Source organism: Trematomus bernacchii, unplaced genomic scaffold, assembly GCF_902827165.1.
Source record: "Trematomus bernacchii unplaced genomic scaffold, fTreBer1.1, whole genome shotgun sequence".
Taxonomy (NCBI): domain Eukaryota; kingdom Metazoa; phylum Chordata; class Actinopteri; order Perciformes; family Nototheniidae; genus Trematomus; species Trematomus bernacchii.
Window position 1 is genome coordinate 4576897 of NW_022987564.1, and position 25157 is coordinate 4602053.

Sequence of the window (25157 nt, forward strand, 5' to 3'; positions counted from 1 at the left end):
CACGAGATAAGTTTGTGCACAGATGGAAGGCTGACAGGCAGGTAGGCCATCCAGTTACTTTAGCCTGGCCGGCTAAAATGATTGGTCGTGCTTTTTACAGTACTACGGCTTCCACAGATGACATTTTTAATGGATTTTTTGTCAAAGCACTTCAGATATTCATTGCATATATTCATGGAATATAACAAAAAGTGTATCTCGAGCCGGTTTCTCAAACTTACCTACCCCACCTTTAAGTGTCTGCTTTGCATTTCCGAGTTTATATTCCATCTGGGAGAATATGCAGATCAGCGGAGAGTCTTTACAGAGTTTATTGCTGGTGCAGAGAGTGATAAATCCACTGTATTACTGTTGAGGTACGCTCCATTCGCCGTCCTATTTCCTCCTGAGGAATGCTAAATGTTGCCTCTTTGGCAAACAGAGCATTTCAATTACATACAGTTCAGTGTTGCTGAGGTTACTTTGCTTTATGGGCGTTATTACCAAAGTAAGAAGCAACGGTATGATGTTTTTGTAAACCGTTTGCTTGCTTGCAACCCACATGAGGTAATTTACAAGCTTGCAGTCTGTGTTTTTTTTCAGTTTTCAGTACTGGGTCTTCAAATTTAGCTTATTTTAGAGCCTATCTAAGTTTTGTAAAATGTTGGGAATGTCCATTTTCAGGCTTTCCAGGCTTCCAGTACCCACAGTGCTTTTAGAACAGAAAGGGAATAAGTACCTTCCTACTTTTCGGGTAGTCTTCGAACTTAGCGTGGTACCATCTGTAGAGAGTGAAAGAGCAATGTTCTACTATTACTTCAGGTATTTGCTTCAACGTGTGCCTTACACTGCATGAAATCCATCTTTCTCTGTATGTGTGTGTTATTATACTTACTTGTGGTGTGACACAGCCCTGCTGGAGAGGACCACTGCGGTGGAGATGGCGAAAGCTGCACTATGGACAGAGTATCCAGCCAGAGCGAAGCCGGCCCACTCTATTATCTCTCCTAAGAAGTTGGCTCCAGACACATATTCAAACAGTCCGCCTGTGGGTGGAAGACACAGGAATGAGGACAGGTATGCATAACCTTTCATATGTTCACTGGAGGCAAAAATAACCCAAATAGTTTACTCTGGAAGAAACATAACTATGATGTATTTTTAACAACTATAAATCCATATCTGGCAGTAATAGTACTGACATTTCAAAGGCTAAAAAGGATCCGATAACGTCAGTGGAGCACAACTAGCTCCACTGACCTTATAAATAGCTTAGCCTTCACTCTTTGAATGCAGGCCATGGGTAGTGTTGCTACCATCTGTGTGAAAATCGCATTCCTGGCTGAGGGGAATCCAGACGTGCCAGTAAGTTCATTTCCAGCGCAGCTTAAACGGCTTCCTCCCTTATCGCCCTTTCCGCGTTTTTTCCTTAAGGGTTTCTTTGTTTTATTTCCCTTAAGGGTTCGGGACGGATGGTTTCAGCAGGTTCACCGCTTGAGGTGAGGGACCATGTTCTTAGTCAGGGTAGCCCTAAGGGACCCTAAAATGCTTTTTGAGTTTGTTTTTTTTCTTTCCTGTAGTGTGTTACATAGGTTTGTGTGCATGTTAATGGCCCGCAAAGGCTTTTTGCTTAACGAATCATGATAACTTATTATTTAAGCAAAAAGGAAAAATCCATTTTAATTTGCCAATAATGTAATTTTAAATAGCAGGAGTGTATATGTTATTGTTTTTTTTTCCTAACACATACTGCCCTCAAGACTATTTGTCAGAAGCAATTTGGAAATGGGCCAAATCTTGTTGAGCCACCCTTGCCTGTCACTTGTCATACAGTGGCCATACATGTTTACATAGTAAAGGTCACACACTCTATAAAATACCCACCTCTAAAATGTTCTCTCATTCAGAAATGTATGCCTAATTCTTGTTTTGTTTTAAAATGAACAGTTCTATGTTTTGGGAAATACGCTTGCTTGTTTTCTAGCCCAGTGCTAGTCTAGAAGATTTATGAAAAAACAGAGAATTGCAGCATATCTGTAAAACTTCTAACCCGTTGTTTTTTTAAGCATTAATCAAATAAGATAATATTGCCTGCTGGCTGTAGCATATATTTGCTGTACAAACATGAGTGTGGTATTAAGCAAATAAGCGGAAGATTAATTCAAAATGAATCTGGAATTATTCTGGTGCAGACATCATATAGCCTGCAGCATAATGTCCATGTTCCAGTATGGGGCTGGCTTGCTGTCTCACATGATTACTATAAACACTGCGTGGTTTGGTACATTTCTCTTTCTGTTTCAAGTAAAGTAAAACCAAACACACACAAACACTAGGATTATTGTGAGCCAGTGACACACAGCGGGAGCAGTCAAAGCAGCGAGAACCTTTTTAAACACTAATTTAAGGGTTCACAGAGGGCAAGGCAGAGAGGAGAAGATCTCTATTGACAACCAGTGATTCTGCTCAGTGTGATCCTGTATAATCATGCGACCACACTGGAAAATTAGCATCTAGTGCTGTGTACATGGACCACAGAGTTCTGTGCCATGAAGTGATTACTTCTTTCCTGGCGGTCTTGCCCCCCCCCATGGCAGTGCAGGAAAAAGGATTTCAGCTCTAAACCTCAGTCGAAGTAGCCATACAATGTCAAATGAGCCTTTAACAGTAAATGTCTTGCATTCAAAAATAGAAATACTCTAGAGAATGAAAGTCTCATTTCAGTTAAATATAAGTATTGTTAATTGTTTAAAGAGGTGGAAGACATACTTGGGTGTTTTGCTTAAGTTAGAGCATTTAAAATGTACTTATAAGTTACAATATTAACTTCAAAATAAAGTTAAAGTACCAAAACTAAAAAAAATATATATATATATATATATATATATATATATATATATATATATATATATATATTGGAATGGAGTAAAAGCACAAAGAATATCTGGCACTACAAAAAATGTATATATTTTAAAAACACAGGAGTTGCTAGTCAATCGCTGCAATTAGAGTTAGCTGTCTTTGTTTTTTTTGTGGTGTTTTAAAGGGTTATTTAGGATTGTAATAACTCACACATTAGCACAGACAAACTAAGCAATAAAAGGCACTAGTAGACCAGTAGTTCCTGTGTTTTGTCAAATGTGGGGTTTTTCAATACAGTCTGGTGGCTTTAAAGAAAGTAAGGCTAACGGCTGCAGTTCCCTGTCATAAAGGGCCATATAACAACAAGGTGAAATGGTAAACATATTACAAATATAGCACCAATAACTGATATTGAGTGGGTAAATGTTGCTGCTGTTGTTGTTGTAAATGTATGTTTTGCTGCTGCCCCTGTCCACAGTAGTTCTGTTTCTCAAAACTGGGGGATTGCTGACACACATCTACTCTTATTTATACACTGACTTTGGAAAAGTACTTCACACAACCCAACTTCAAACAATCCAAACTACTTTTTTTTGTTTTATTATTTTAGACCTCTCATCAAGTTTTTTCTCTTTGAAAGTTAAGTGTACTGTAACAGGAGTATAAGAAGAGTTGACTGTGGTGAGAGAAATCCTTCGGCCCAGTGTTTTCGTGACTAAAGCCCTTACCTGTGGGAATCTTGTAACCAGTCTCTCCGGGCTTCCTGAGGTTCCTCAGGATGTGGTCAGAGTGCATGTTCACCAGCCAGCCGACCAACCACAGAACAGACCCTGGAGACGAACCAACAAAAAGCTGCGTTAACATGACATTTTACTGTGTGAAAGCCAGTCAGACAACTCTCAGCTATTCTCCTCTCTGCTCAACCTCCACACAAACCTGGTTTGGCCTCATTTTCTCACATCTAACTCTCAGTAATGCAAAATGAGCAGACATACCAAAATGTTGAACATGTTTATAAAGATACATGTTTCCACAGTATTCATCATTAGTATTGCTGCTGCTGTGACACACAACACTCAAAATAAACGTATTTCATGACACACTGCATGAATACAGTGAAATGTTCTTTTTGAAAACACTTGGTATTCTTTCAGTAGTTCATATTAGTTCTATGCTAGGCTCAAATATATTAAAACCATTTTAAAATTCCATATCTGACCCGTGTACACATTGTACATCTATAATCTACAACAATAACTAATTACATAGATGTCTGTTCATATACCTGACGTGGGACATTATATTATTAATTATAAAACTGTAATTATTTTCTATTTGAATGTTTTTTTATTTTGTAACTTGTCTTTATCTATTGCAGATGTGGTGGTTTGAAATGTCAAACAGGGTAAGGTAAGGGGAGTGGAGGGGCGGTCACAGTTAAAAAACACAAACATTTTAAATGATAAGTTTCCTGCTTGAACAGCAAGGTAGCCAAGAAAAACTGCTGAGCACTTAAAGGTTTGGAAAAAGGGAAAAGCACCTGCGGTGAAGCAAGAAACAAAAAAAGGGGAAATTACAAGGTGGGCAAAAGTGTGTGAATGACAGCCATGGTTTTAATACTGGTAACACGGGTTTCAACAGCCTGCCAGAGGGTCGTTCTGTAGCTTTAGATACTGTATGTCATGCATGGAAGGAGGCTAAATTACCTAAAGTTTGGTATGGGGAAAAAATGGCATGGTGGTTTTCTGCAGTGCTATTCAGTATGTTTCTTTACATAATCTGATCAGACTAAAACACATTACATTCACAGTTAGTTACACTTTGAGAAATCAATCAACCCAGTACTTTATTACTTACTTTTACTTGATTTTGTTTTGTTTGACTTGAGTATTCTTCTTATGAAGTTTACACCACTGCTACCTCTCTTATCCTTATACGGTGTTAAATTAAATTATTTGAATGTCTGAATCTGCTAATAAGGACAGTATACCTGTTTCGAGGCTAAAAAAGGATAAGAAGGTAATCAATAATATACTGTTGTGTGCAGGAGTTACCTTATGCACCTACCCTCGCACCTACCGGATGTATGTATAATAATTGTTTCTTCAACATCTGTCAATATATAAATATGAGCAATTCTTCACTTCCCATATGCTAATGTAACATACATAAACTTAATATGACTCGCACTCAAAGCCACACCAGATATATTTTTACATCATGAAAAAGTGTCAACAAGACTAGCGTATGTGCAAAATAAGACCATTCATTTGGCCATTTTAGAAAGAGAGTTAGCAGACACAAGACACCAACCTGCAATGAAGCGTGGATGTGTAACCCAATGTGCCGGGTAGTCAGCGTAATGGCTCAGGTACCTGATCTGCATGTATCCATTATACATGCAGAATATAATGGCCAGCACAAATGAGTCCAGTGGGGTTGGTTTACCTCCTCGGATTAAAAATGGATAAATGAGGGATCTGTAGCAGAAATAAAACAACAAGTTATTTCAAGTGTTTGCTTTGACATCTTGGATCAGTCAACTAGTACAACTAAGCTAATATAACTAAATAATAACATGGCAAATGTTTCTGTATATTTTGCACATTTCCACACAATGCTTCTTAAACTCTTCAAATATTTTAAATGTTGATATACTGCACATATTTAATTATTTTGTTTAACTTTCAGATTTGCTTGTAAACATCCTTTTAAATTAATGAGTTTTAAGTTAAAATAATTCTATATTTGCTTCTTTTTTTAAATGTAATTCCTTCTGGATAAATATTCCTATAAATATGTATCCACCCTTATACATCAAAGCAAATTCCTTGTATGTATAAACCTACTTGGACATAAAACTGATACTGAACATTTTTTGTGTACATTATTGAGTTATCTTATTATGCATAAATATAGATTGTTATTTGATGGAAATAGTAAGAGCCCTACATGTACACACTTTGGGAGCCATTTAATACATTATTTGTGCTGGTAATTGGCAAGCATGTTAGTTGCTCCAGATGTAATTGACTGTAATGATGACCTACCTTTGAATATAGTGGCAGAAATACATTGCAATGACCAGCTGGTTGGGCAGTAGTGACGTTTTTGCCGAGGATGTCCAAAATACCAGACAGAAAGGCACCAGGATGGCAGGCATCTCCTGCACGAACCAAGCAATCCGGGCATCAACTCGAAACCTACCGTTGATGGGAGCGTATCGTCCGTACGGGACATCCTGGAAAAGCAAAGCAACGAAAGTGCAGGCTGCCATGAAAATCATAAAGTAACCCAGACAGTCCAACACGTACAACTCCTCTTCTTCCGAGGAGAAGAGCCTGGATAGGATTGCGTCCATCACGGCAAAATGTTCCAAAACTAACAATAAAGGTGGCTAAAATGTGATTTAATTAAACGCTGTTTCACCGAGTTATGTCATGGATGTGCCCGGATGTACACACCACACGCATAGACGCATATGCGCAGTAGGGTTGTTTAACTGGAGTAAGGACCAATCACAGCCACTGACAAGGCTTGGCGTTCGATCCTTTCAGCCAATCAAAACGCGCTATTGCAACACGTAATTCAAAATGGGTCTTACGTCACTAATAAATAGTATCCATTCATTCATTTGCATTTTTCCCCTGCTGCGGACAATTATGTTATTACGTGTTGGTTCTGTCATTCATTTATACTGTATATGTATGTGTTTCTCCCATAGACTGTATATATAAATCGACGTAGGGTCCGTGCCCTTAGTAGGCGGAGTCGGCCACTAACGGCTCGACAGTGACGTCAGAGTCTAACTCCCGCCTGCTCCAAATAAGGGCAAAGAGGCGGAGCCGAAGCGGGACCTGCTGCCTCCAGCTGGGAAGTAACAGAGCTAGCTCAAGCTAAGAAGCTAAGCTAACATGCTCCCCATCTGCACACTGCCGTCACATTTTACGTTTCTAAGGTAAGCGGACATGAAACTATTCAGCAAAACTATAAATAATAATCTAAGTTATTGAGTTTTTAGCATAATACTTCAGAATCTTAAAATCCCTTAACGTTTGTATGCAATGTGCTAAATGCAACACTGGAATCAAGCAAATTAATATGTTTGCATGACATTAGTTATTTATATTTTGCTATCACTTAATTATACGTTTAATACATTTAAGTCAAGCTAAGGTACAGTACATGTGATGGTAGCTAGTTAGTGCTCTTACCTGTGAGGCCTCCTCCAAACAGCATTATAACCAGACTGTATCATTAAAACTATAAGTACCAGTTCTAGATCCTTGACTTTAGACAAACAATTCAAAAGACAAAATGTGTTTAAAGACCAATCTTTATTTGAAGGTGCCTCTTAACCTGAGATATTAGTTATACAGTAATAGTATTGACAATCTAAAAAAACTGAGCAACTCAACAGTCAACTTTATATTTCTTATTGTCTAAAGCATTTATTATTTTCATTTTCCCCTCATATTCAGTGTGGACGGATTGAGACAGCGTGGTGTCCAGAGAGCTGCAGAGACTTCAGGGAGAAACCTCCGTGTGATGGACGTCCAGTCTGTTGGTTTGGAGAGGACTGAGGGTCTTTCCTCTGCGAGGAGGACCAGGCCTGATGGAGGAGCCCATGCTGGGCATAGCTGATACCACCTGATCAGGCCTCGTCTGTCACTTTATTTGACTAAATGTGTTTACTTATACATTTAATAGGTTTACACCTTCTGTCCATATGTGCTTTTTTATTTAAAACATGTTTGATTAACTTTTGGTTCACATTTCAATAAATTGAATTTGTATTTGCACTCCTTTTGTCCATTATTCTTACTGAAAATGTTAGATTACACATTCACATCTGACTGAAGATTGGCCCCATTTATTTGTGACGTTGCAAACTCTGCGGTACAAGGTACAGGTGTTGTGAAGCTCATAAAGTGAGGCAAATAGAATTTATCAGCTGATGGAGTGTAGAGGTGGAAATAGGTGCATTCGATCAGCTGACTTCACAATAAAAGTAGTTTCTTAGTGAATGTCCTGTACTGGTCTTAAAATCTCATAACATCAGCTTTTAATTTTCCTCTTGGATGTTCTTCTTGACCCTCAGAGAAGGAGAAAATGTTGAGTCGTGTCTTTCAGGCATGTCCTTTCCTAACAAAAATTACAGGAAACATAAAACATATTATTGCAGAACAAGTGTGTTATTTATGAAAGAGGTGTGCTTGTGTTTAAGGGCTGTAGATATAATTCTTTTGTAATTGTAATGTTTTATTTTATTTCAACAGTGAGCTACAAAGAAAATCAGATTATGAATGAACAGTATGACATTCATCAACATTGAAATATATTTTATTATCAAAATAATATTTAACTGTTATCAAAACTTAGTGCAACTGTAGAAGCTTGCTCTGTTCTCTCACTGAAATCATAACTTTTACCACGTTTTTTACAGACAATATTGAGAGATAAATAGTAGCAGTTCTCACTAATAGCTTTGCCTTCAATACCTTAAATTAGAAAGCTGACAAAGTAATATTGCTTGTTAACATGTAACCCTTTGCATGGAAAAAACCCTCAACTTCACTGATGTGTAGGTGATCTAGTATTTAGTATTGTTTAATGGAATGTATATCAGTGTATTAAAGTCAATACTTTTTAAACCAATATCTTTCTTGATTCTTTGTACAGTATGAAAAAAGAGTATTTGTACCTGTGCTGAAGTTCACTGCTGTGAGGAGTCCAGTTCTGTCTCTCACTCTCTGGTCCAGCCTGTCTGCATCACCTGGAAACTTTAAACAAACAGATATATATGTAAAGAACCATGTGTACAAACAATATAACTTATTCTCTTCTGTTGAACATGTTGGATTGTGTATTGCCCGAGTCAGGGTCCTTTTATTTTACTGTAACTTTGGAAGTTGTGTTACCAATGCTTACTGTTTATTTGATACCAATTTGGTAATGCAATTAATAAAAACAACAAGGTTTGGGTTCGTTCTTCAGATGACTGTGACGTTAACGTGTAAGCTCAATAATGAACTCCAGCTCAACCAACCATATTGTAATATCTAAGTAATCATCTTGAAATATGACATTAATAATTGTAATATACACACATCTTATTGTGAGGTTGATTTCACATACACTACTTCGACGTTTGCTTGTCTATATACTTGAGCATAGCCAATTTAAATTAACCTTAGCGATGCATACAGTTCCTACCTACATAATAAAATATCTCTCTAAGTTACAAGGATGACCTTATTTTATCAACTTCAAACAGAAGCCTTTTGTTCTACAGTACTATCTCACTTAACGCTTAACACTTGTCTATTTCATGTTAACCTTTATATATACAGTCTATGGTTTTAAGTTAACTTGGAGGATACGATTACCATCGTTAGCACCGATGTAGCTACCACTTACACGCTAACCCAAGCCTTAACATTCATTACGTAGCTGATTAAAATCATAAACACATAAATAAAGTACTCGAATTTCACTTACCGCAAAACGGCATTCATGCACCGTCTGTTTTAACCGCAGAGCGAGTCACAATAGTCCGATATATAAGCATGAAGAACAAACAAACACGGCCGGGGTCAAGTTGTGTTCCCTGGATGAACTGAGCAGGCAGAGAGTCCCTGTAGCTTCACGGAGACGGAGCATCTAGCAGAGAGACAAGAAGCTAACAGCAACAGTCACTTGACAGAGCTGTCACTCAATGTGACCACGCCCTAATTTATGCAAAAACTTTAAGACCTAATATAAATAAAAGGGTCATGTTAGAAAACAATTCACTCACAGATCCATAATCATGAAGGTGGAATCTAACTATATCTATAATAATATTTATTGGATCCATGGGTAGAAACATGTTTTTTTAGGCTGTAAAATTGGGCATTTTAACATGGGGGTCTATGGAAATTGCTCTTTTCTGCAGTCAGCGCCTATCGGCCAATATATGCACTGCAGTTTGTGGCACTTCCGTATTGGCGTTCCGGCTCTTCCCCAGAGTTTGCCGCTTGGTTTCTCCAGATTTAACATCAGCATAGCAGAAGGACTGAGGTATAATTTGTCATCAAGTGTATTTCATTCCTATTTTCATTACTTTATTGTTTTAGTTTTCATATTAAATATCTTTATTTTATTTTTTTCAAGTTATTTTTTATGATTGTATTATCTATTATATTATTATTTTATTTATTTTATTAATTATCATTTGATTTTATTTGATTATTTTAATTCTTATAATTATAATTGAATTTTGTTCACGTCCCCCAGAGGTGCTGGGGGCGTCTCCCTACTGTTAATATTTTTTGAATTATTATTTTATTGTTTTTGTATATATTTCATTTTATTATTTATTTATTGTATTTTTTTTCCTAATTGTTTTATTATAATAATTTTAAATGTATTTATATTATTTTATTTTATACTATTTTTTCTTTCTTTTTTTCTTATACGTTTTTTTCTTATTTTCTTATTATTGTTTTTCCTTATTATTTATTTAAATATTATTAATATTTTATCGATATTAATCATTTATATACATTTGAAACATATGGCCGGATTTGGACCCACATTGTGGTCTGCCTGCTCTAACCACTGAGCCATACAATTGTCTGCTAGTTAGATCTGTATTTACTGAATATTTCAGAGGTGGTGATGCATCATTCGCAGGTTTATTATGACTACCATTATTTTACCCAGGCAGACCCACACCCACAAGTCTTTCATTGATTTTTAAATGTTTTATTTGTATTTTTTTCTTATTTATTTTTAATATTATAATAAAAAAATAGTATTATTATTATTGTATTTTTTTCCCTTATTATTATTTGACTTTTTTAGTATTTATTTAAATTATTATTCTTTGTTATTTATTTATTTATTACATTTGTTATCATACTTTATTGTGTGTCTTTACTATTATGTTTGCAAATGACGCCTATGCCTGTATGGTATTTGAGCATGTGGACACTTGTTTTAAAAGTACTCTTGTATTTAAGTTTATATTTCTCTAGCTAGAATAACACTTGAAGAATTAAAGAAACAATTAAGTATTTTTTAAGTACATACATTGTATATTGGATATTATTTCGTAATAAAAACTAAATACAAAATCATGAAATGCCCAAAACTGCCTGAAGATGTTTTACTTTATTTCAGGCAGATATGTGGCCACCTAGAGGGGTCCTCATTCACGTGCGTCACAGGAACACGTTTTGAGAATACACAGCGTAGCAGCAGTTCTTGTTCAAACTCTCAGTGTATACATTTTATCCGAGTTGTTAAAACTCCTCTTTATCCAGCTAACACGTCGTTTTGCAGACTATTCTCCAGAGTTGTGTGCTATTCCAACATGGGGAAACGAAGCAGGCAGAGGCAGAAAACCCAAAATACTGGCAGAGACGACAGAGACAACAGAGACAACGCTGTAAGACTCACTCTTCTACTGCTGCTGCATAACCTGCTAATGGTTGCTGTAAAGTGCTCAGTCGGGTCAAATGTGCTTAAATTACTAAATGCGACTTGAGCTGGTACAACAAATGTTATAATTTTCAGATGTTTTTTTTTGCAAAACATGTGCAGTCGTGCTGCTGCGACACTGCTAAATAGCTGCAACACCAGACAGCTTCACTGTTAGCTCACTTTTACCTTTCCCAAGCGATGTTTTACCATTATTTGGCACGTTTGCTCTAGATGCATGCCCCTTTTTTTAAGATAATTGTGTGGCTTCACCAGACTTTGTTCAGAAATGTGCTTATTTGATGTGGCCAAGCGACTGAGCTACATGCATTGGTTTACCCTTTCCAAGCCACATAGTTTTTAGTCCCAACACCATGCAGGGAGTACTGTGTGTGGTTTACTACATGCCGAATTGATTATTAGATCATACTTCACTTAAGTAGATCTTAATTTGAAGCTTTCGATTTATTTACCCTTGGCCTTAAGCAAGACAACTTAAAATGTAGAACTTTTTCAATGACCTTCAATTTAACTGCACTGTTTTCAAAAGTTCTGTGTTCATCAAGCGTCTCTGATTAGCAGGTTCCAGTTATGCATATACTTAACAAGTAGTTGTAAATTATTCTTGTTTTTCAGGGCTGGGGAGCTGGTTATGCTGACATTGTCAAGGAGAATAAGCTGTTTGAGCATTACTACCAAGAGCTAGGCCTGGTGCCTGAGGGAGAGTTTGAAGAGTTCATGAATGTAATGAGGGAACCGCTGCCAGCAACCATCCGCATCACTGGATACAAGAGGTGAGCCCGACATATCAATGACCAGGATCTCTTTGTTTTGTTTCATGATCAAAGCCTACAAGATGCTTTAAAGGTCCCATGTCATGGCCATTTCTACTGATCATAATTCCATTGTTGAGGTCTACTAGAATATATTTATATTGTGCAATTTTCCGAACTCACATTGGTTTCTCATACAGCATCTCTGTATAGTATGTGTATTATTCACTCTCTGTCCTAAACAGCTTGTTGGAGCTCCTGCCCCCCCCTCCCTGTGAGCCCACTGTGCTCTGATTGGTCAGCTCGCCCACTCTGTTCTGATGAGTCTACCACCGTTACAGCGGAACATCAGGCGTTAGCAACCAGAAAATGACACCAGTAAGGACAAACAGATGAGAATGCTGCGTGGGGTCTGGGTGCCGAATGGACGCGGTAAGAGGGGGGATACTGAGGGGTCTGCGGCTCCACCCGCACCCCCAAACACGGCGCGCCACAGTTTCGCCGCTGCAAGGCTCCACTAGCACCCCCCCCAGCGCGTCACAGTTTGGCCGCTGAGATGTGTGTGTGTGTACCCAAATGGGTCCATTTGGGTATGGGCACGTCACTGTACCCAGGAAGAAAACAATGGAAAGAGAGAAATCTCCAACGAGGCGTTCTGGGGCAGCATAGACAGGTCTTTTCTGTGTTAGAGTTGTACTCGCTACAGGGTGTACTTTGAGGGTTTGTGACTTTGCAGACCGTTTACATGCAGAAAGTTTACATGCAGAAAAACCTTCATAACACACAAGGGGACGGGTAATAACCGGAAAAGCATGACATGGGACCTTTAAAATGACATGCTTTTTGTAAGGTGAGAAATGTAAGACCTTGTTTTGCATTCCCATTTTATAGCCATAACATGCTTAACCACATACAAAGTCCTTATTTTTAAGATCCATTACAGGTCTAAGCAAGGGGAGAAAGTTAGACCTTGTTATTTATCTTCAATTATAAGGGCTTACTAAAGTTGGTATGTAGGATTATACCCACAACTTTACACCTGTGACTTGTGTCTTGCTGCTTTTTAATGTTACGAGTGCCTTGTTGTCAAATTTGCTGTATATAAACATGCCTTGCCATTCTCATGACCTTGATCTAAGCTCAGGCTTGTAAGAAATACATTAGTATGAATTGATTGTGTTTGTCATGTCTAATTACTGCTGCCTGGTGCAAGTGCTTGTTGTTACTACATGCCCACTTTCTCCTCCTTTCTGCCTTGTCCCAGCCATGCCAAAGAAATCCTCCACTGTCTGAAGGAAAAATACTTCAAGGATATTCAGGAGGTGGAGATCGATGGCCTGAAGATTGAGGCTCCACAGCCTCTTAAATGGTAAGATCTCATGGTGTAACTCAAGGTGAAAATAACACGCAGATTCAAACTAGAAACTCAGAACACACTGTCTCTGCTCCAGGTATCCCGATGAGCAGGCCTGGCACACCAACATGAGCCGGAAGATCATCAGGAAGTCCCCGCTGCTCGAGAAGTTCCACCAGTTCCTGGTCAGCGAGACTGAGTCGGTGAGTTGAGACAAATCAAACAAAAATGGACCACAATCCCCTGCAAATGAGTTAGCATTTTAGCACTTCCTTGTCTCAAAGTCAATGTTTTTTTTATTTAATTGAATGAGTTTTGGTTAGCTGCCTGAAATAAATACTGTGGTGGTGTAGCTGCATTTTGCTTAGCATTGGTGAAGTAGTTTGTTTGTAGCAATACCTTACTTATTTACTTCTGGTGTTTGCTTTTACGCTTCAAAAATGATAAAAAAAAGTGTTGTTTATATGTGGAGACTGTCATCATAAACATTTGTTCACCATAGACTATGTTCACATATATTCCAAAGTCCAATGGAAAAATTGCATTGGCTTTTCTTGCGGGATCCCTTGTGATGCTGAACTACGGGTTGGCCTACACAAATACGAAATCATTGCCCCGCTCTATTGAAAATGAATTGCATTTACCCTGGATAGGGAGTTAAAGAAACCCCTGAAAATGTCAGAAGTCACAGAGAAATGAATGGGCATCATTCTTGTGTTTGTCCTTGCAGGGTAACATCAGCCGACAGGAAGCTGTCAGTATGATCCCTCCTCTCCTCCTGAAGATCGAGTCACACCACAAGGTAAAAGCACTGCCCTCTTTGAAGGTTAAAATGTCTTTCACTGTTATTTTTAGTTTTTTGCCATTGTGCTCCCTTGCAAAGCTTGTCCCCCGTGGCTTGATACAGCTGATATTGCTTTGAGGTCACACGATTGTGTTTCTGTGCAGATCCTGGACATGTGCGCAGCTCCAGGGTCAAAAACAGCCCAGCTGATCGAGATGCTCCATTCGGACATCGACGTGCCGTTCCCAGGTAAGACGCAAACATGTAAAACCATGGAAGAACGGGAGTAAATCAGCAGCCCGTCCCACTTTGACAGTAGTTAACTCTCATCCACTCTTGCAGAGGGCTTTGTCATTGCCAACGACGTGGACAACAAGCGCTGCTACCTGCTGGTGCACCAAGCCAAGCGTCTCAACAGCCCCTGCATCATGGTGGTCAACCACGACGCCACCTGCATCCCCACCCTCAAGATCGACTTGGACGGCAAGAAGGACATCCTCTTCTACGACCGCATCCTTTGTGACGTGCCCTGCAGGTCAGCACAGGGCTTTACCCTCATGATGTCTGCATCACTGACACGCACTGTATTACAGCACTGCAGGAAAGTTAGGGTCTGAGGAGGAAGTGGATAAAGGAAGAAACATGGCTGATAAACTCTGCTGTGTGTGTGGGTGTCTGGCTGGAGGAGAGTTTTGTGTAACAGATGGAGATCATTATTCACCCTGTCTGTCAAACGCAGGGTATTTACAGGTCCTTATATATGGTTGTTCATTATGTTCTTAGTGTCTCGGTACGTTGTAAAATCTTTCCTCGTGAAATCCAGTGTTATTTTATGGCCAAAACAGAACTGTATTTGTTTGCAAATGCTTCCCGAGTTAAGCCAGCTGTGGCGCTGAAGCCAGGAGGCTCTGCCAAACACAACGGAGGGAGGACAAGAAGTAATGAAGACTGAGAGAAGCAGTCGGCAGTGATGTTAATAGTCAGCTGAAGGCCGGCGTTTGGACAGTTTGTGCTTGGCAGACATTTTTTGCCGGGAAGTTGTTTCTGCGCCCCGGGCAGAGTCTGAGGATGTGTCTGACTTTCTGATTTCTGCTCTGCAGCGGCGACGGCACCATGAGGAAGAACATCGACGTGTGGAAGAAATGGACGACCAGCAACAGCCTGCACCTCCACGGGTAAGTCGACATTGTGTGTTTGCTAGGATTTCATGCTCTAAATTGACTTAAGGACAAGGGAATGGAGTGTGTTCTTTTGCTGCTAATTTAAGAAGTTGGCAGTAATGCAGAGCATATGTGTGTGTTGATCAGGCTCCAGCTGCGTATCGCTGTGCGCGGTGTGGAGCAGCTGGCAGTGGGAGGGAGGATGGTGTACTCCACCTGTTCACTCAACCCTATAGAGGACGAGGCTGTCATCGCAGCGCTGCTGGAGAAGAGCGAAGGTAACAAACACTCACACACTAACAAAGGGCAATTTAAGCAACACTTTTTATTCAAATCAAAGTTACTTTTCTAGTTTTGAAGTAAGAACAAGTCAAAAAGTCTGGGCTGGTTCTCACAGCCAGTTAAGATATGAACAAAGTTTGCAACACAGGTCCACATTAATAAGGAGTTCATCCACTGTGGATATCGGTTTAAAAATGTTTGTTTAAAGTCACCTATGATGTTAACCAGCTTAGTTTGTGTCGTAGCTGGAGAAAAGCGAAGGTAGCAAACACTCAAACGCACTCATAAAGGCCAATTTAAGCAATACATTTCAGACTTTTTATTCAAATCAAGGTTATATTTTCCAGTATGTCGCTGGCTAAAGTAAGCACAGGTCCATATTTAAAAGGATTTCATCCACTGTGGATATCAGTTTACAAAGACGTTCTTTGTACCTATGATCTTAACCAGCTTATTCTGTGTCATAGCTGTAGTTTGATGTTTTAATTATCAGTTCTTATAATTCATGTCCCAACCATTTTTGTAATTAATTAATGTTGCTCTAAAAATGAGAGAAAAAGGTTAGAATACCCAAAGGACAAAATGTCCAAAAATGAAACAATATTCAGCCTATAATCACAAGGACAAGCCTAACCTCCACATTTGAAAACATGAGAAAATATATGTCATGAGACACATTGATCATTTACATATTTGGCATCGCTCAACCTAAAAATGTATATCTGTGGATTTGGAAGCTGTGTATATCAGATTCCTTGAACCTCATATATACGTGTAAGGAAATATGAAAACAAAATTAATTTAAATGGTATAGAGAATATTAAATTAGACCCCAGGTCCATCAATATCAAATCCATTAGATAATCCTCTGAATGTTACTAAAGGGGAATTATCCTTCGGCGCGACTCTATTTTCTGGATCAAGAAATATTGCGTTAGCACATGTCTGAATGCCCACACAGAAAACTTTAATAATACTCTGCTGTAAAAGAAAGGTTTCATTTTATTCCATCAGCCCTTAACACTGTATCATTTCTCTTTGAGATCAGAGAACATCAAAAAGCGGAGCAGTAGCACAAAAGGTCAAACGCTGTCGAGCCAAAGCCACAATTTAATTCACTTGTGATCTGCCGAATGCATCCGTTATAAATGATATGACTTGTTATATTTAGATATAAATCCAGCCCTTTTCTGCCAATTCGTAATGTCTTTCCCATCCTCGTTGCCAGGAACGTTGGAGCTGGTCGACGGATCAGCAGATCTGCCGGGGCTGAAGTCGATGCCTGGGGTCAATTCCTGGAAGGTACTGGAACATTTAGTTTAAGAAATGACAATAAACCTACTAAAACAAAACAAACCATAAAAGAAAACGGTGTTTAACATCAAAGTCTGAGGGAATGTTGTATGTTGATTTCTGATAGCTTTGTTTGGCTCACACACTTATAACCTGTTGTGTGTGTGTGTGTGTGTGTAGCTGATGACCAAGGAGGGCCAGTGGTTCTCTGATTGGTCCGAGGTTCCCGTCAGTCGTCAAACGCAGATCCGCCCCACCATGTTCCCGCCAACAGACCCAGAGAAACTGGCCAACTTCCATCTGGAGAGATGGTATGTACACAAACGGCAACATACAGTGTGTTTGTGCCATAATACTGTATACTGTGAGGGTCCCCACAGTGTGCCTTTCGGTCACTTGAACAGGTTTGGAAAAGAGACTGAGAGTCAATTTCCTGTATTTGTGTCTGGTGTGTTTCCAGCGTCAGGTCCTGAGTATATTTACTTAAATGGGGGAAATTAACAATGACGCAAATTACAGAGCGATTCCTTCACCATGTAGTCATCAAATATTGGACCAATTATTTTACAAGCCATATGATATATCATAGGGACATTCTGGCACAAATATATCATTTTCAGACTGACTAATCGGGAGAAAATGTTCTCAGTTTGAGCCCGATATGTCTGATTCCAAGATTTGGCAACACTGAGCGTCAAACTTGATCAAATTTTAAGCTAAAATGAACAAGCTAACATATATTTGTCATGCTAAATTTGTTTGTTAGGATACAGCAAGTGTATACCATTTTGTTGCCCCTTGTAATGTGACATTTTTAGGTAAATGGCACCTTTCTGTAGCCTACAAACAAATGTAATGTTTTTAATATCTTTAGAAGGCTCTATAAGCAAAGCAAATGGCAGCAGTGAGAGCAGGAAGCCTTGTTAAAGCCCTTTTGAGGGCCAAAATAGTCAGAGTATTCTTTTGGTAACGATGGGTTTGAATATAAAAACATGCATCCATCTTAATAAAAATGTTCCCTTGGTATAATTGTTATAGTGTATAGAAAATAAATTGTCCTTGAATCTCTTTCCCCTCTCTTAATTTGGCTTTTATTTCTTCTTTGTATCCTCCTGAGAGTATTTAGCTCTCATCAAAGCAGAGAAACGCATCTGCACCAACACTTTCAATTTATTCTGATTTCATCGATGCCAACTCCATTAGCCGAGTAAAGCGTCTGATTTATTTTCTTGGCGCCATCTTTCGCACACACACGTCTGCATGGATGCACATGCATGTACACACCTGCACTCTCACTTAATGGTGGATGATGTCATCTCTACTGCAGCTTTTACTTTACAGCTCAGTCCGGCTCCATTCTGGCCAGCAGAGGGAGCTATCGTCACACGGTGGCTAAGCCTCTCTTTATTTAATGCTGGGAAAAAATGGTCTGCTCAGTAGGGGGCAACATAAAAAAAACCCAAAGCCTTGATTTATGTTTCTCTGTGTGTTTTTTTTAATGCAGCATGAGGATTTTGCCACATCACCAGAACACTGGAGGGTTCTTTGTGGCTGTGCTGGTGAAGAAAGCCCCGATGCCTTGGAACAAAAGATATCCCAAGGTACACACACACACGCACACACCTAATGCATGATTAGACAGTCAGTTTTACTTGAGGAGGGAAATGGAGCAGAACTGAAGTGTGTTGAAGCAGCAGTAGCCCCCCCCCCCCCCTCCTTTTGCATCACTCACCTGTTACTAACAGGGCTGCGACTTCTTCTTTGTCTCTCCTCTCGTCTCCAGGTGAGGAAGGATGTCTCCTCCAGCTCTGCAGCCCAGACTGAAGGCTCCCCCGCAGCCTCCATCCCCTCCGGTACTCCCTGCCCACCCGACAGTGCTGTTGAGGAGGGGTTGGGGGAGAAAGTAGAAGAGGAGGAACCCAAAGACTCTGCCTTAGCCCTGGAGACAACTGATAAACTAGAGAGAGAGTATGGGTGAGTCATGGCGATGCGGTCAGCTAATGAACAAAGGAAAACGGCGAGTTTGTGAGGCGACATGTTAAATAGATGACACTCCTTTGAATGACAAATCTCTCTCTCTGACAAACGCAACAATCATTTACGCACTGTTCAAAGGAATAAATCACCCACAAAAAGAACATTGTTGCATCTGTTGCTCACCCCTAGTTACTATGAGTTCTTGGAGAAAACGTTAATATTCACACATGCATCCATTGAAAGCGAAAGATCCAGAAATGTTTAAAAGTATTGATTAATTGAAGTAAATTGCGGCTGCATTTGACAACAACAAAGGTATCATCCAAGTCTCATTTGTTTAGTTGCATGCTCAGTACTTCCTAAACGCATGCATTCTGGCTAAATCCTTTTTATTTAAAGCGGCCCTTTTATGCTTTTTGGGGTTTTCCCTTTCTTCCGGGTGTCCGCGGGGTCTTAAAAAGTATTAAAAGTTGATAAATCAATTTAGCGAAAATGAAGGCTATTAAAAAGTATTGAACGGCATTTTCCAAGGTATTACATTTTGTAGCTTGTTTTCAATAAGTATATAAATTGTCCAAAGAGGTTGTATTCTACAGTTTGCCTGAATGTAATCATTGCGTAGGTGTGTAGTGTGATTCTGTGTAGTTTATTTATGGCATCCCGTTGGATTTGACGTCATCTGAACAGGACATCGCACGCTCCCTGCTTGATAGCGCGCGAAGGCCCGTTTACGCCGGTTGTTAAACAACATCGTTATGGGGAAATGCAAGTTTGCGTCCAAATGGTTGGAAGATAAGGAGGAAGGACAATCAATACTGTATAGTAAATGTGAGGTAAAGTGAGTCGCAAATGTAACCGGTTAAAACTCGAAGTGGCGATGAGGTCTTAAAATGTATGGAAAGGGTCTTAAAAAAGGTCTTAAAAGGTATTCCATTTGACTTCAGGATTCCTGCATATACCCTGTTCTTGTCGTGTGTTTATATAGGTTTTTGTGCATGTACATGGTTTGCAAAGGCTTACATCCCTATGTTTCCTCCAGAGGGAGAATACGATTTGCTGCTCCATTTATATCAATTCATTAAGACTCGAGTAAAACAAAGTTTCTTAAGAACTCAGAATGAGTAATCGATTAGCTCATTTGAAGATAGTTACTTTAAAGCAATTTCCTTAATTGTTTGTTGGCCAAGCTAATCTTTAGAAGCTCACACAAAGTTGTTCCTCCATTAAAGGTTTATTGGAACTTTTGACATTGCACACAACCCACATGTATTGGGTAATTGAAATGTAAATATGCCTATTAAATGAATGTCTCCATTGTGTTTCCCAGACCTCCCGCCTCCAAGAAGAAGAAGCTGTTTGGTTATAAAGAAGATCCCTTTGTGTTCCTCACTGAAGAGGACCCCGTCTTCACCACCATACAGTACGTCTCTATAAGACATTGAATTTATCGTTTTTAGCATTTTAGTGACACAACCATTTAACCTTTTTTCTGTTTTCTCTAGGTCTTTCTATAATCTATCACCCACCTTCCCCAAGATCAACGTTCTGACCAGGACCCACGACGGCAAAAAGCGCCACCTGTACATGGTGTCCAAAGAGCTGCGCAACGTGCTGCTCAATAACAGCGAGCGCATGAAGGTCTGTGTGTGTTTGTTTGTTTGTTTAGATCATTGCACATGTCGAAAGCCTGGGTCGATGCTGATGACAAAGCATTTCCTCCCACGGAAATAGATAAAACAAATCAATGATCAATTATTTTCTGGAGGCAGTATTGATCACACTATACATAGAGCTTTACATAAGGATATGGGGTAGCCATTCAGTGGGAAAAGTAGACGTGAACGTAAACATGTACAGTAATACAAATAGGAACCTTAGAAATTAGCATAATAGGGCCCCTTTAAAGCTTACTGTTCAATTGTCAAGTTTGGTTAAAGTTTCTTGTCAAACTTTTCCTCACAGCGATTACCCAAAAATATGATATCCCCTGTGCTATAGCTCAATACATAACACAGGGAATTTAAAAACAAACAATTAAAAATAGCAAAGGACACGTTTTTGCCACCGGGGATTTGAAGTAGCCCGTTTAATGAGTCTCCCGTTTGTTTAATCAATACACCTCATCATTTGGGTTGGTAATCAATTATTCTGCTAATATTTGTCAAACACTGAAGACGTCTCTCTACTCGGCACACACTTCCTCTCAGCAGAGTGCACACACACGCATGTGGGGGCGGGACTTATACAGGACTAGTGTTTATCGTCATGCTCGCTGTGCTTTGAAGTCTGAGGCTAGTAGCCGTAAAAATGTTCACACACGGTGAAATACATTTAATTAGATTAGAAAAATGTAATAAGTAGCCGTCTTATGGAAAGCTCTGTTTGCAGTGAACTCAAACAAGCGCCATTATGTTTATTATAGCAGTGCATGCACATGGGCCAGCTTTTGGCTACGGACATATTGGCTTTACTTTGGCACATGAGTTTATTTTCAGACCGAGTGGACATGTACCCATCCATCTGAGGGAAACACTCTAACAGATGGGACGCTCTCACATCCCAAATCCCTCTCCTCCACCCTGCAGCACCTGACCAGGTGGTGCTGTGTGTGACTCACTCTCATTGCTCTCCTCATTGTTTTGATGCTTCTCACTTATGAGTCACTTTCCTTTGAGCTAAACCACAATGAGTTGCGCGTCTCCAAATTATAACCGATAATGGATTCAGTGACTAAAATCTGAGTCAAGGAAAAACGAGTGCGTACCATCTCTTCATATCAAGTTTTACAAAGAATTGTGGGAGAGAAACTCCCTCTGGAGGGAAGACGGGGATTTTAGCCTTTGCAGACCATTTACATGCACTAAAACCTATATTACACTACAGGAAAGGGACGACTCCAAACAGCACAATAGGGACTCTTTAACATCATCTTAAACAAAGATGAAATGTATTGGTTCTTGCTTTTCTCTTGTTAGGTTTGGAAAGGATTCATCATGAATATTAATTAGTGAAGTGTTGTTGAGTTTTACTCTGCAAAGCTAACAGTTTCCTCCCACTCCTGCTGGGACACCAGAAACCAGCTGCACTCTGTTTACACACAGAAGAGATATCTTGTACAGTAGATGCCTCGAGCAAGGCAGTTTGGGGAACATCGGTAATTACAACACGCATCAAGAGTAATACTACAAGACCTCATGTAACATAATTAGTCCTTTATTTTCATTTAAATTACCACCCTGGGTTGTGTTTTCAAGAGGGATAATAATAATTAGTGCAGTTAAAGACAGGAGGATTTGGCATCTTTGTGTTTTGCAATAAATCAGCATTATTTTATTTGTGTTACTCAGGTCATCAACACGGGGGTGAAGGTGTGGTCTCGCAACAGTGATGGAGAGGAGTTTGGCTGTGCCTTCAGACTGGCTCAGGAGGTAACACACACACACACACACACACACACACACACACACACACACACACACACACACACACACACACACACACTGTATTTTCACCACAGCATCCTGGACATCACTTCTCATCCTCACACATTCAATCTTTAGCGGAGTAAAAATAATCTGCTGTGAATGAACTTGTTCGGTGTTGATCAGCGTGTTATAATCATAAGCTTATTTATTGTGAAAACATGAAACCTTAGCTGCACATTTTTACACAACTATAATCCTATTTTTGAATGCAAACTAACCTCGTGATTTAAATACATGCATCAGTACATACAGCAATGCATTGTGACATGCTTGGCTTGCATCCGTAAGACTTTCACACCTTACATATCCTTTCATTTGATACTAAATGTCATCGTAAATCATCTCCTTTAGGTCTCCTTTTAACACGCAGTTAGTCTTTCCTCCTGTCACTAATGTATTCTCCACAGAGGCTGAAAAACAAGAGCCAGACGGCCGAGTTCACACTCCAAACAAACTTGGAATTAATTAATTTCATATGCACCATTTTACGTTATTATATCAGCCTGCAGATTGTCATGCTCATCTCCTCTTTGTGCTTTCAGGGTATCTACAGTCTTCAGCCGTATATCCGCTCCAGGATAATCACGGTGAGTGTGGAGGACATCAAAGTGCTGCTGACCCAGGAGAACCCCTACCTCAGCAAACTGGAGGCAGACGCTCACGCTCAGGCCAAGAAACTGGGTATGCACGGCAAAACGTCATCATGTATTCAAAACTCAGTGACCACTTTCAGACATATTAAGCTCTGTATTTAATATTAGTGCAGATGTTACTACTACAGTACTACAGTTTCCTTTTTGATACTGAAACTAAATATTTGTTTTGGGAAGCAGCCTGGAGGTTTCTGGCTTTGGCTTGCATGAAATGAAAGAGAACAAGTGAATGAGTAATGCTCCAATTTCCCGAATAACTTGTTGAGCTGCCCTTGAGCAAGGCACTGACCCAAAAACACACTGACGGGAGCAGTTCCAGGCGAAAGAGAACTGTAATTACACTGCGTTATTTTCGGATCTGTAAGAAACCGTACATGGAGATAGAGCTGCGACTTGTCTACTAATCAATTAGTCCACCAAAAGAAAACAATTGAAATTATTTAATGATCCACTACAGCTTTTGACATTTAAAAATGGCAGAGAATTTTGTTTTACTCCTCCTACAATTGGGGGGGTATCCAATTGTCTATTTTATATCATAATAAAAGGCATATATTTTGGATTTGAACTGAGAAAACGAGGGCTTTAAAGACCTGACATTAAATAGACCAAACAGTTAATCTATTATGAATCCATAATGAAAATAATAGTTGGTGTCAGACCTACATTGCCCTACAGCTTGTTTTTATTTTGGGCAAATGTTGTGCTGCTTTTAGTTATGAATCTCTTTCTCTCCACAGTGATGGGCAGCATTGTGTTGAAGTACATTCCCAACCCAAAGTAAGTGTAATTTATTTTATATTTGAAGTGTTTGAATGCACATTCATATCCTTTTTTGAGGTCTTTGTTCCTTCCTGACCCTCACCATTACCCTCTCGTTGTCAGTAACACAGAGGATCCTCAGTGTCCCATCCAGCTGTGCGGCTGGAGGGGGAAGACGTCCATCCGAGCCTTCGTCCCCCGAAACGAGAGGTTTCATTACCTCCGAATGTTGGGCGTGGAGGTCTTCAGAGACAAGCAGGGCCAAGGGGACAAAGGCCCGGATGGAGAGAAGGCGGTGGAGGGAGTGGAGGGAGTGGAAGTAAAGGAGGAGGCGGGAAATGGCGCAGAGGAGAAAGGAGAGGAGAAAGGAGAGGGGAAAGATGTGGGGGATATGGACTTGGAGAATGGTGATAAAATTGGATCATCAGAACCAATGAAGGAACCGAAGGACTAGCAGGTGAGGGAAAAGAGGACAGACGAGACGTAGCGCAGCTCTAAGAGCCGAGGACGAGGTTGAAGACCACATTTTGTGATAAGGGAGGAAGATGAGCCCGTTTCCCACCTTGCAGCTGAGGAAGGAGACCCTCCCTCGCAGATTCCATCGGGATTTTTATTTTTGTTTGGAACCCCTCCAGGAGTCAGCTTATTAGTTAGTCTTATTTTATTGATATGTTTTATTTTTAACAAATGTATTGCTCAAGTGGCTTCAATTTGTCTTCCCGTAGATAATCTTCAGAGAGGTTTGTACGAACTGCCATCTCGTTTTTCTAGATCTGCAATAAAGCCAAACTATGGAGTCAATTAAAGCGTTAAAGATTAACTGTGTCACCTCCTGCTCTAATTATTTGACTCTAAGCTTGTTGAAGTATTAAAAGCATGCCTGAGAAGGGGTTGATTAAGTTCTGCAAATTCAAGACATCATAAAACAGCTATCAGGAATTATATGAAGCCGTAAAACAGTGGGAAATTAAAGGGGAACTGCTGCACCATGGGAAGTCTGAATGATGGGCAAAGGAATACTCCGGAACAATTTCACATCAATTAAAGTAACATAACCTGTGTTTCATATCAAATGTAGAATAAAGGTGGAAAAGTGACAATGAAGTAATTGAGTATTTATGTTATTGAAAACTTCAATATACAAATAGTGTATAAAAGATATGAATTCATTTTGTTAAAGTAGGTTTTATAAAGAGGAATTGCTGGCTTAAAAAGTTAAAATATTACCCATAATGTATCAACGATGTGGAAATGGACATCATTCGTACACAATTAGCTATACTTACAAAATGTGCTTTTATAATCCATTTGTCTTTAAACAACTTGC

At 39.5% G+C, this 25157-nt stretch overlaps 2 protein-coding genes across 2 annotated transcripts; one reads left to right on the top strand and one right to left on the bottom strand.

Annotated features, from left to right (window-relative positions):
- Positions 1 to 295: 295 nt before the first annotated feature.
- Positions 296 to 6312, bottom strand: srd5a1 (steroid-5-alpha-reductase, alpha polypeptide 1 (3-oxo-5 alpha-steroid delta 4-dehydrogenase alpha 1)). The gene is made up of 5 exons (XM_034124691.1): positions 5892 to 6312; positions 5155 to 5321; positions 3570 to 3671; positions 875 to 1025; positions 296 to 761 (listed from the first exon to the last, which is right to left on the bottom strand). The coding sequence occupies exons 1-5, from the start codon at positions 6200 to 6202 to the stop codon at positions 695 to 697; spliced, it is 798 nt and encodes a 265-aa protein (XP_033980582.1). The 5' UTR covers positions 6203 to 6312; the 3' UTR covers positions 296 to 694.
- Positions 6313 to 11043: 4731 nt separating this feature from the next.
- Positions 11044 to 24934, top strand: nsun2 (NOP2/Sun RNA methyltransferase 2). Its single transcript, XM_034125134.1, has 19 exons — positions 11044 to 11275; positions 11944 to 12101; positions 13345 to 13449; positions 13532 to 13637; positions 14165 to 14236; positions 14383 to 14467; positions 14561 to 14753; positions 15319 to 15393; positions 15526 to 15656; positions 16889 to 16962; positions 17134 to 17264; positions 18458 to 18554; positions 18737 to 18927; positions 20258 to 20350; positions 20433 to 20568; positions 22278 to 22358; positions 22958 to 23096; positions 23809 to 23848; positions 23954 to 24934. The coding sequence occupies exons 1-19, from the start codon at positions 11201 to 11203 to the stop codon at positions 24282 to 24284; spliced, it is 2313 nt and encodes a 770-aa protein (XP_033981025.1). The 5' UTR covers positions 11044 to 11200; the 3' UTR covers positions 24285 to 24934.
- The last annotated feature ends 223 nt before the right edge of the window (positions 24935 to 25157 follow it).

Bases quoted from the DNA above. Each gene is read 5' to 3' on its own strand.
- srd5a1 (XM_034124691.1), bottom strand. From the start codon at position 6,202: ATGGACGCAATCCTATCCAGGCTCTTCTCCTCGGAAGAAGAGGAGTTG. The intron at 1,026-3,569 runs GTAAGGGCTTTA...TTCCACCCACAG, and splicing joins TGGTTACAAGATTCCCACAG to GCGGACTGTTTGAATATGTG. The intron at 762-874 runs GTAAGTATAATA...CACTCTCTACAG, and splicing joins AGGGCTGTGTCACACCACAA to ATGGTACCACGCTAAGTTCG.
- nsun2 (XM_034125134.1), top strand. From the start codon at position 11,201: ATGGGGAAACGAAGCAGGCAGAGGCAGAAAACCCAAAATACTGGCAGA. The intron at 14,237-14,382 runs GTAAAAGCACTG...GTTTCTGTGCAG, and splicing joins AGATCGAGTCACACCACAAG to ATCCTGGACATGTGCGCAGC. The intron at 16,963-17,133 runs GTACTGGAACAT...GTGTGTGTGTAG, and splicing joins CTGGGGTCAATTCCTGGAAG to CTGATGACCAAGGAGGGCCA.